This window comes from Podarcis liolepis, assembly GCF_965112155.1.
Source record: "Podarcis liolepis genome assembly, chromosome: 3".
Classification (NCBI taxonomy): domain Eukaryota; kingdom Metazoa; phylum Chordata; class Lepidosauria; order Squamata; family Lacertidae; genus Podarcis; species Podarcis liolepis.
The window spans coordinates 31,551,345-31,563,298 of NC_139557.1; the positions used below are offsets into that span (position 1 = coordinate 31,551,345).

The 11,954-nt window shown below is 43.0% G+C and overlaps 1 protein-coding gene across 1 annotated transcript in view; it reads right to left on the reverse strand.

Annotated features, from left to right (window-relative positions):
* NOL10 (nucleolar protein 10) overlaps positions 1–8,408 on the reverse strand; it is a 39,581-nt gene extending 31,173 nt beyond the window's left edge. The window contains exons 1-8 of the mRNA XM_083495583.1: positions 8,252–8,408; positions 7,995–8,040; positions 7,352–7,450; positions 4,861–4,938; positions 3,038–3,075; positions 2,105–2,241; positions 1,350–1,415; positions 711–771 (exon numbers count right to left, since the gene is read on the reverse strand). Of these exons, the coding sequence (XP_083351709.1) occupies positions 711–771; positions 1,350–1,415; positions 2,105–2,241; positions 3,038–3,075; positions 4,861–4,938; positions 7,352–7,450; positions 7,995–8,040; positions 8,252–8,380 (654 nt within the window). The 5' untranslated portion in view covers positions 8,381–8,408. The remainder of the gene's footprint in view (positions 1–710; positions 772–1,349; positions 1,416–2,104; positions 2,242–3,037; positions 3,076–4,860; positions 4,939–7,351; positions 7,451–7,994; positions 8,041–8,251) is intronic.
* Positions 8,409–11,954: the final 3,546 nt, after the last annotated feature.

Sequence of the window (11,954 nt, forward strand, 5' to 3'; positions counted from 1 at the left end):
TCCCTAAATTTACAGAGAAATCTGTGCATATCTGCTCAGATGTCAGTCCCAAGCAAATGAGAAAAGAACTGCAACCTTAGTAAATGTGATGGAAATTTATTCTGCTGCATTTTGGTATTTTTTTGAATGCCTTCTGTAATAAATTGGCACAACAAAATGTAGCAGTGTGAGATCTTTCTATGTAGGATTGCTGTCAGCCAGCCATGCCTTTTCTACAATACACACTCCATTGCATTACCGTTCCTGCCACAAGGTTTTCCATTTTCTTCCCTCCAAAAGTTACCATATTTTTCGCTCTATAACATGCACCCGACCATAACACGCACATAGTTTTTAGAGGAGGAAAATCCGTAGGCATGCCACCCGTAGGCATTCCCTCCATAACACGCACAGACATTTCCCCTTACTTTTTAGGAGGAAAAAAGTGAGTGTTATGGTGCAAAAAATACGGTAATCTATTTTGGAGTTCCTCCCTTGTTAGAGTCCCCAGCCTTGAAATATTCTCTGAACTACTCCAACGTTGATTGGGTTCTTCCAAGCCTGATATTACCGCCTCCTTTTTCAGGGGAGGAACTACTTTGGCTTCATAATGAGCCACACTCAGAGAATGAATTTGCTATTAGTATATAGGATATTGCAGCCCTGTGTCAATGATCTTGTTTTTTAAACAGAAAATGGTGCTATATTTCTTAGTAAGGTGAAACATTTACCTCAACCGTGCCAGTGGCAAATAAACCATGTGCAGGATTTATGTCACAGACGTGATTCTCCCTAGAGGAGAAGGAAAAAGAAATTTAATGACTGACAGGGAGATAAAATATTAAAATAAGCAAGCTAATACCATCTGTGAAATGTTCTAAAATCAACCCAAACCTATAAGGCTACGAAGAGTAAATGCAATTTTACGTGCAGTGTTTCTTTGTTCAATCGCTATATTTTAATCACTATATTTTGGTTCTGTTAAGAAGTATAACTAAAAGCATAACTAACGGCTATGCAAATTTGAAACAAGGAACAATTCATCGCAGATAGCCGGTCTATTGGTTTATCAGTTGTACCTATTTAAAACTATTTGCCATCTTCTTCTAAGATACTTCAAAATATCCAATGAGGTATTTTCTCGACTGAGCAACTTAATGAATGGAAATATTGAAACCTTTGCTTATTAGAGTAATTAAAGTAGACATTATACTTTAAAATATAAACAGAGCACCCCCAATTTATAAGTGCAGTCTGCAATGCATTTGTGATACTCAGATTACAGATCTTATGACAATTTAAAAAAAAAAATCAATCCTGTGGCTCCACCTGCTGGAATAAGATGCACCTAGTGAACTGAAGATACTCACGAAGCGTCGGTCTGTAAGGAATTCAGGTACCTTCCTTGTTCCAGATTTAGCCTGTATATTTCAGAGCTGCAACAACAACAACAACAACTGTACTTACACATTTCCCTTTCGATCAGAGTAAGTGACAATAAGTGTATATATTAACATTCATATGAATGTATGTATGTCTACATATGCCCAGGTCATAAATAAATCTACTCTTTTCTTACATTGCAGCAGCAAGTAATCAATTCCAACCCCTCCTTCTCCCTATTTTCATTTAGTGTACAGGCAACACCCATTTTAGGCACAAATGATATGTGTGTGATCACATATACATGTACAGCGCCAAACCTGGAAGTGACCTGGGAACGTCATAAAGACATCATTGAAACGTTACTAGAAGGGTGGGGCAGAACAAGGTGCTTGCAGGCTTTTTCAACGGGTTTTTGGTGTCACGCAATTAAATGCTTTTCAAATGCCTTAAAATTCCTAAAATAAACTTAAAACCATCACTAAATTACAATAAAATTGAAATGGCCCACATATTTTTCAGAACTCAATTGCTTTTTAACAGAGCTTCTCAACAATTCAGCTTAACCACTTCCTACAAAATATTTCCAACAAAACTCATTTGTTTTGTGAACTACTCATTCAGAGTTCTCTCCTAATATATTTATGAATGTTTAGTAAATCTGCTTTTGTAGGATATTCATCATAAACACTAAATAAAAATGTATGCACAGTTAAGTAAGGAATCAGCGCATCTTAAATACCTTGCTCCTACGAAGTATAAGTCACATGATGGATAATGATATGAGAAATCTCTACCAAACTTTGGTATTCTTGTCCTGTAGTAACGGCCATGTTGGGAATGAAATTCTACGTATCTGTCACACAGCAGAAAGACTATCTGAAAAATATAGAGCACAGGATTGAGATCTGGAGGGGAGTAACTCTCCCGCCTTGCTTAACCTTTAAAAGTGGGGAATGATTATTTTCCTAGAGGCATAATCAAGTGGGCTCAGATCCGGAACTGCTGTTCTGCAAATGTGTCCGATCTAGAGGAGGCTCCCACGCCTCAAACTAGATGCTTTCTGAGGCAGAAGTGAGAAGAGAGGCTATTTTCTCCAAAGCTCCCTCCACCAGACTTCTCAGTAGTGGCACCCTCCCTGTGGAACACCCTCCCTTCAGATGTCAAGGAATTAAACAACTAGCTGACTTTTAGAAGATATCTGAAGTCAGCCCTGTTTAGGGAAGTTTTTTTCAGTCCATGGAAGTGCAACTTTGGATAAGTTTGACTGGTGTAAACAAAATAATGGCAGATCGATCATCCATGATACCTAATTTAGCAACTATGTGAAGTCTGTTTCATGTGATCAGTGACACATCGGGAGAGATATAACTTACACATCGGTAAGAATGTTTTAGTGCTACTTGAGTACTTTTTATTTAAAAAAAGATGTACCACACTATGGAGGATAATTTTTTGTTTTAAATAAACACAGCTAATTCCAGCTTTTCAGCAAACAAACAAGACATTCAAAAGAATGTCAGCAGAGGATAAAGAGCAATTTTCCTTCAGGTTTCTGTTGCTCAAGGAAACGGCAGGTAATTGCACACTACAGCAAATGGATCCTTTTAAACATTTTGAAATGCAAATTCTTCTAAAGCTTCCTACATGATATAAACATTAAAAGGAGACGTACCTTTGAGTAATCATCTGACAAAATATCAAACGTAATGACTGTGGAGATGAAAAACAATTATAAATAGGAGTCACTAAGAAACTCTTAAATAAACCGCACAACCTCAATTTTCATCGCACAATGCTCCTGTCTGTCTGTCTCTCTTCCTCCCTTAAAACCAAAGACAGAGTGTGTAATGAAACAAGCAAAACCATTAGCAATGCTCTGTTTGCAGTCTGCTGCGAGAACAGCCACCTTAGTGCTGTTTCTGTCCATGCCACCATCTCACTGGGGTCCGAGAACCTGCTGAAAGGGACAGTGATCAATTATTAAGTCCATCCTCTTGCCATAGGAGGAAGGTTTTCCGCTGTAACACATTTTGGGTTCAAAGGTCCAAGGGAAGTGTTGGCGAGCTATTGCAACCTCCATGGCTAACTTCTATTTGCCTTACAGAATCAGTAGCATACAAACCAGGGATGACCTTCCAGATGTTGTATCCCTGGCTATCAACTACAGTGGTGCCCCGCAAGACGAATGCCTCGCAAGACGAAAAACTCGCTAGACGAAAGGGTTTTGCGGTTTTTGAGCTGCTTCGCAAGACAAAAACGTCTTGCAAGTTTGTTTCCTTTTTCTTAACACCGTTAATACAGTTGCGACTTGACTTCGAGGAGCAACTCATAGAACGCGGTGTGGTAGCCTTTTTTGAGGTTTTTGAAGACTTTGGTGATTTTTGAAGCTTTTCCAAAACTTTTCCGACACCGTGCTTCACAAGACGAAAAATTCGCTAGACGAAAAAACTCGCGGAACGAATTAATTTCGTCTTGAGAGGCACCACTGTATGCTAGCCAGGGCTGATGGGAGTCCAAAAACATCTGGATGGCTACAGATTCCCCATCCCTGTTGGCTCCCATTTCAAGCAACACTAAGCATGTGATAGTGCACTCTTGGCAGGCACTATAAGCTGACCACCATCCATGCTGCAGGAAAGCAACAAACACAAGCCGATATAGTAGCACAATATCTTGCCAAGGACTGATCATTATCTCGATTTCACAAAAGTACAACCCCCAATACACTCTCAAATTTCTTTAGACTATACGTACTAATGTATAACTTTTTGCATTCATGTGTATACTAACATACTTTCCAAAGAAAGGCAAATGGCATGTGCTCTATTCTCAAAAAAACACCCTGATCTACATAGTAAAGGTAAAGGGACCCCTGACCATTAGGTCCAGTTGTGGCCGACTCTGGGGTTGTGGCACTCATCTTGCTTTACCAGCCAAGGGAGTCAGCTTCCGGGTCATGTGGCCAGCATGACTAAGCCGCTTCTGGCAAACCAGAGCAGCGCACGGAAACGCCGTTTACCTTCCCGCCGGAGCGGTACCTATTTATCTACTTGCACTTTGACGTGCTTTCGAACATAGAAAGCACAATTGGGGCACATAGGATCTGGTCACTTAGCAAGCAATTCTGTACATCAGTCTTCTCCCGCCCGGTGCCTTCCAGCCCTTTTGGATTACAAATCCCATCAGTCTCAGTAAGCGTGGTCAATGGCTAAACATGGTGGAAACTGTAATCAAAAAGATCTGGAGGGCATCAGGTTGTAGAAGACTGCTACACACACTTATCTGTGAATAAGTCCAGCTTTAATACTACTGAGTTATCGTTTGTTATGTTTGTTGGTTGCTTTTTATATTTTTAAAGTCACAAAGCAACTTAGCTCAATAAATATTATAACATTGTATGAAATGGGATTTCCCACCTAATAAAGATGCATAGGATTGCACCGTTTTCTACTGCCCTGTTAATATTAGTTTCCATCATAATTAGGGTTTACTTACCATCAGCATCTATGCATCTTTCAAATTTCATCGATAACTGGTAAGTATCGTAACATCGAATCCTTGGTTTGTACGTCCCTGTTCAAAACACAAAATAAAATAGTGTATTTGACATGTGAGAAAATTTGCTTTACTACTCTTGAATTGATTTGTCTCACAGAGAAAATATGATTCAGGTCTTGAAAAAGTTTCTGACCTGGACATGAATGGTTGTTCAAAAAGAGCTGCAACTCTGCACCTAGAAGTGTGGTTTTTTTGTTCCTTCATGACAATAACACCAATCAATCAATATAATTTATTTTTAGGATTGTGGCACAAGCCACTTATACTTCATTAAATTTTTAAAAATTGTATATAAATAATTGTAATGATTTATATAGAAATACACAAATTCACAATGCCTTATGCTGCTGAACTCACAGGAATCCCACCTAACTTAATTTTTAACATGACCCAGTCCATTAAAAAACAAGATTCCTATTAACTGGACAAAATAGCACATTAATAGCAATCAAATACTAACCCTTGCCGAGTCTTATTTCAGAACTCTATGGAATTCTACAGAACAGACAGTTAAAATCCCTTACATTCTTTTGAAAATTATAGGAATCAAGTATGCAACAATGGGCCACACTGACAAGGTTGCTATGGGGTACCCTTCCAATAAAAAGGGGGGGGGGAATACAGTCTTATTATATCCCAAAAGATGAAGGCAAAAAAGCACATTGAACCAAGCTCAGATATAGATATCTAGCTAGCTAGCTAGCTTAATGGGAAAACCTCTATGTAGATGGATGCTGGCATATGTAACAGACGGATCAAGCAGCTGGAGCAGAACAGGTAACATTCAGCAGTTTGGGAGGAGCAGCACATAGCCAAACCCTGCTCCCTTCAGTGTGTTATTTTTAGGATCCTGATTGAGCTGGGAAATCCTCTATTGTGCAGCGAGCCTCTACAAGCAGAGGAGGTTACCCACTGAAAACCTTCACTCTTGGATTCATGGAAGACTCTCTAAACCAGGCATGTCTAAAGTCTGTTTCAGGAGCCTAATCTGGCCTGCCAGTTGGTTTAATCCAGCCCTGTAGCAGTTTATTTCCTGGGGTAAAATCCCAAAAAAAGCTCAACAACTTTTATCATAAAGAGCAACTTTGGTTGGCCCTCACGAATGTTCACTACATCAAATCTGGCCCTCTTTGAAAAAAGTTTGGGCACCCCTGCCTAAACCATGGGTAGGCAAACTAAGGCCTGGGGGCCGGATCTAGCCCAATCGCCTTCTAATCCAGCCCGCGGATGGTCCAGGAATCAGCGTGTTTTTACATGAGTAGAATGTGTCCTTTTATTTAAAATGCATCTCTGGGTTATTTGTGGGGCATAGGAATTCGTTCATTCCCCCCCCCCTCCAAAATATAGTTCGGCCCGCCACAAGGTCTGAGGGACAGTGGACCGGCCCCCTGCTGAAAAAGTTTGCTGACCCCTGCTCTAAACTATGCAGAGATGATACCCTGGAGGGATGCGATTGCAACACGCAAGTGTTGTAAATGAGCAAAAGGGGCTAGAAGGTAAGTGAGATATGATATTGAGTCCAGACTCAGTTAGTTGTGCTTTGTTCCAATTGTAATCAATCTAATTTAAGTCATAACTAACTCGTACCACTGAACTGAAGGAGATATAAGTGCAACTAACAGAACAATCCCATACAGTGGTACCTCGGGTTACATATTCTTCATGTTACAGACTCCACTAACCCAGAAATAGTACCTCGGGTTAAGAACTTTGCTTCAGGATGAGAACAGAAATTGTGCTCCGGCGGCGCGGCAGCTGCAGGAGGCCCCATTAGCTAAAGTGGTGCTTCAGGTTAAGAACAGTTTCAGGTTAAGAACGGACCTCCGGAATGAATTAAGTACGAAACCAGAGGTACCACTGTAGCTCCCAGTCTTATGCTGAGTTTGGGAGGGGGTCGCCCCCTGCCAGCTGCCAAACATGTTGAAAGGAAGCCCACTGCTGGGATCCCTGTCAGTAGGAGCCAGCAGAAACCCCAAAATGTGGTTGGATCCTGAAGCAGTCTCACTACCATTACATGATGGCACTAGGCCCAATTTGGGGCTGATCATCTTGTCCCCATACTCTCTGCTGCTGTGAACAGTGGGCCTGTGGATGCTGCGGCAACACCATAAAGCCTTATCACTGGGAGGGGTGAGCTTGGATTGAGACATAACTTTTTTGAATCTAGCTCATTGTTTGCAGGTCCCCAAAGTCCCATTTTAATACTACAAAAAGGAAATTTTAAGCCCTCAAACAAAGATATGCTTCCTGCCATGCTATCCTTGCCAGCTACTAGCTTTGCTGTCCAACTGAAGTTTCAATCTCAGAGCCCAGTCTTCCTCAACCATAATATATCCAATGTGAGAGTTACTAGTGCTTTACAACTCAGTGCAGACACACTGTTACAGCTAGCAGCAGACTGAAAAAACCTGAATGTTTGCATACTCACCAGCTGCCATCACGTACTGCCCATCCCGTGATACCTTGATCTTGGAGCTAACAGCAGGCATGTCAAAATCTTGGATAAGTTCAATTCTCCTAGAAATACCTTTAAAATAAGAGTTATATGAAACATTGCCTAATCAATACATCACAATAAAAAGTTTTCACTTCCAAAAGTACTGCCAAAAGTACTTAAGGGGGAAAATGCTGAATGTAGGGATGGGGGAAAGGGGTGTCCCAATGTTGTTGGACTCCATCTTCCTGTTGGGATTCCATCCCACCTTTTGCTGCAGACATGGGATTGTTGCGTGCCACATGTCTGTTTACATTCCAGCACAGATTGCTGTATTGCTTTTGCTTTTCAGTCCGAGAAGATGGCAAGAAGAGATGCCATGTTTTCTTTTTCCTGATTTATGCCGGAATAGGCAATAGTCGGAGAGAATCAAAGCTGCAGTCCAGCACCATTCAACGTGTCACTAGCTTCCCATGCCTGGCTTAAAGTTTAGCATAAAACAAACTGTTCCAGCTTTAAGGCAAGATCCAAGCAACCCCCTTCCAGCTAAGCACCATCAGATGACTCTTTGAAAACAGAAATGGCACCCAAGCTAATCTTGCAGTGCCCTTTACATTGTACAATGAGGGTAACTCACCAACATCTTTCTTTTGCAGTGCTCTCTTCTTTCTATCAGAAAGCCACTGTAAGAAAAAGAAAAGAACATAGAGGGTTAGTGTTAAAGGGGCAAAAATATAAATAGCTGAGCCTGGTGAGTGGAGGAAGAGAAGGGAGAGAGAAGGGAAGGCACGGGGTGCGTGGGAAGGAGCTCGCTCGTGGGTAGAGGAAGGAGGCGCGCGAGGGGGAACCGACGGGGAGGGGAGAGGCAGGCAGGCGGGGCTCCGGTGTTCTCACCTCAGGCAGGCTCCGTCCGGCGCTCAAGCTGTAGATCTTCACCTCGTTGAGGCTGGAGACCTGCATGCTTCTTTTTCCTCCTGAGCGACGGCAAGAGGGCTTCACTTCCGGGGTCAGAGAGGAACACATCCGGTCATAGAATTCAGAGGCAGGAAAAAAACCCTAGATAAGCAGGAAGTTACACACTGGCAGTCCTTCCCTCCAACTCATTTACTCCAGAGGAAACAGGGACTGCTCCTTTCTGTAATGGTCATTTTACTGTTTATGCTCCACGCATCTGACTGGGTGGCCTGGGCAGCCTCCAACATATATAAAAACATAATAATACATTAAACATTTTTAAAAACCATCCCTATGAATCAGTCCTTTTTTCCCCGGGAGTATACCCCTAAACATTTTGTGAATCTTTGCACTTTTGTCCATTGTACTGTATTTATTGCCTTCAGATAGCTTGGGGGTCGGATAACTCCATACCCTCCAGCATTTCTGCAATGAATATAGGGACATCGTAAGGAAAAATGGGACATTCCAGGATCAAATCTGAAACTGGGGTGCCTTCTCTAAATTAGAGACGTCCCTGGAAAATACAGACACTTGGAGGGTCTGCTATCACTATAATTGTATTATTGTTATTATTAAATTTCATCCATCTGAGGATCACAGGGCAGTTTACAGTATAAAAACACAAAAATACATAATATACTAACGAAACAATAACACCACACTGTTTAAAAGGTCATAGATTTGTTTAATTAGCCAAAGGCCTGAGGGAAGATGAAATCTTTTTGCCTGGCTCCTAAAGATACATAAGGAAGGCACTAGGTGAGCCTCCCTAGGGAGAACATTCCACAAGCGGGGAGCTACCACAGAAAAGGCCCCTTACACGTGTTGCGGCCCTCTGGACCTCTTGCAGAGAAGGAACGTGAATAAGGATCTCATACAGAATCAGAATTGTAGAGAGTTGGAAGGGACCCTGAAGGTCACCTTTTCCGACCCCCTGCCTACAGCCGTGCCTGGAAGGAGGGGGGAGCTCAAACCACCAACCTTCGGGTTAACAGATGATGATTGCAGGGTCAAGGTCAGTTCATATGGGGAGAGGCAGTCCTATAGGCATAATAAGGTAAAAAATGAAAGCAGGTGGTGCTGTGGTCTAAACCACTGAGCCTCTTGGGCTTGCTGATCGGTTGGCAGTTCGAATCTGTGCAATGGGGTGAACTCGCATTGCTCTGTCCCAGCTCCTGCCAACCTAGCGGTTCAAAAGCACACCAGTGCAAGTAGATAAATAGGTACAACTGCGGCAGGAAGGTAAACTCTGTTTCCATGCGCTTTGGCTTCTGTCACTGTGTCCTGTTGCACCAGAAGTGGTTTAGTCATGCTGGCCACATGACCCGGAAAGCTGTCTGTGCACAAACGCAAGCTCCCTCAGCCTGAAAGCAAGATGAGCACCACAACCCCATAGTCACCTTTGACTGGACTTAACTCGAAGCTACCAGCATGAGTTTGACCAAACTGCGGGAGGCAGTGGAAGACAGGAGTGCCTGGCATGCTCTGGTCCATGGGGTCACGAAGAGTTGGACACGACTAAACGACTAAACAAGAACAACAAAACCGTCCAAGGGTCCTTTACCTTTAACTTATAGGCATAATAATTTAATTGGTCTGCTGACCTGCCTTATATATGGAGACAGACACTACAGCATCTCCCCACCTAAGCCCCACATGACCACAAGATTAGGATTTTCATCAAGGGAGCTTCTCTGGGTTCATATAAAGAAAATATTTGGAGTCACACAAAGCCGTATTTTTAGCTCCCTCCCTTGTACTCCCCCTCCTTTGCAGTGCCTTCTTTCAAATAAATATGTGTGGGGTAACATTATATAATAAACAAATGCACTGCTGAGCATGTAAGGGGTGCCTTTTCTTGCCCGCTGAGTGGAGTTACTGATTTCTTGAAATAAACCTCTAAAGAATCAGTCAGAAGTTGGGGCTGACACTCCAATGGATATTTGGAGATATTTTGCTGGTGGAGGAGGCCTGTGGTTTTGGGTGGGTCTGAGAGTGGACCTCAACTCCATAGCTATTCATATTGGAAATTTCTACCAAATCAGTCCATTGTTCCATTAAGCCCAATGCAGTTGACAGTTTCAGGCAAGGGTCTCTCCTAGTCCCAGCCCTGTTTGGAGAAATCAGGGATGCAGCCTGGGTCCTCTAACGTAAAAAATATGTGGTCTCCTTCTAAACGATGGCTCTTAAAGTGCACAGCTTACATAAAACAAAAACCAGCCGTGCTCTTAATCCACTGTAGACCACAAAAGCTTGTGCAGTAATAAACTGGTTAATCTTTGAGGTGCCACAAGTCCTTTGGTTTTTTTCACTGCAGTAGACTAACCTCCACTGGAAATCGCCATTTTGTTAACTGTTATTCTCTGTACTGTTTCCAGCCAGTGGACAGTGTGACAAGCTAGGACCTGGGAGTACAGGCTTCTAGTCCCCATTTGACCATGACTTTGGGCCACTCAGTGTCTGTCAGCCTAACCTACATCACAGGATTTTGCAGTGATAACATGCAGGCTTGGAAGAAAAGGTCAGATATAAATGTAATAAATGGTTGGCAGCTGTTTGTCTTGGGAGACAATGGAAGAGTGTGCCTGCAGGGGTGTTGTCAAACCGTTGGAGAGTTACAGCGCCTGCTGTGGCTGTAGAGACTGGTATGGGAGAGATACGTTTTATTGCAGCTGGGGCAGATGAAGGTGTCCGGTTGTGCTGCTGCAGATGCACCATTGCATTTTTTCTCTCTGCGCTCCTCCCAGCGGTCATTCCTTCTTTGGTCACTTGTGGTCACAGCCTGACTGTCTGTCTGTCTCCAAGCATTGCAGTCGTCTGCAAGGGATTCCCACATGCGGAGGTCAATGTTGCCAGCCTTCATGTCTCGTTTGCAGACTTCTTTGTAATGCAGAGTTGGCCTAGTGCCTGAAGCCAGCTCCACGTAGAGCATGTCCTTGGGGATCCAGCCATCTTCCATTCTGTGGACATGACCAAGCCAGTGCAGATGTCGCTGAGACAGGAGTGCAAACGTGTTGGGAAAGTGGGCTTGGGAGAGCACATCTTTGTTTGAGACTCTGTCCTGCCATGTGATGCCCAAAATGTCCCTGACACAGCACACATGGAAGGCATTGAGGCGTTAATAAATAAAAATTGTGTTGTGTCAAGTGCACTAGGCGTTTGGGGGTCCTTCCTGTGTGGAGCCCAAAATGCATCCCTGTAAATAGCCATGTACAGTGGTACCTCGGGTTACATACGCTTCAGGTTACAGACGCTTCAGTTTACAGACTCTGCTAACCCAGAAAGAGTACCTCGGGTTAAGAACTTTGCTTCAGGATGAGAACAGAAATCGTGCTCCGGCGGTGCGGCGGCAGTGGGAGGCCCCATTAACTAAAGTGATGCTTCAGGTTAAGAACAGTTTCAGGTTAAGTGCGGACCTCCAGAACGAATTAAGTACTTAACCCGAGGTACCACTGTATAGCTAACCACCCGTCCATACGTGGTATTAAGTTCAGGGAACGTTTTTAGTGTGTGATGTCGTATTGTGCTTTTACTATTTTTTCTTGAGAGCCCCCAGAGTGGCTGGGGCAACCCAGTCAGATGGGCGGCATATAAATAATAATTTGTTGTTGTTGTTGTCGTCGTCATTAGAGTCACCCAC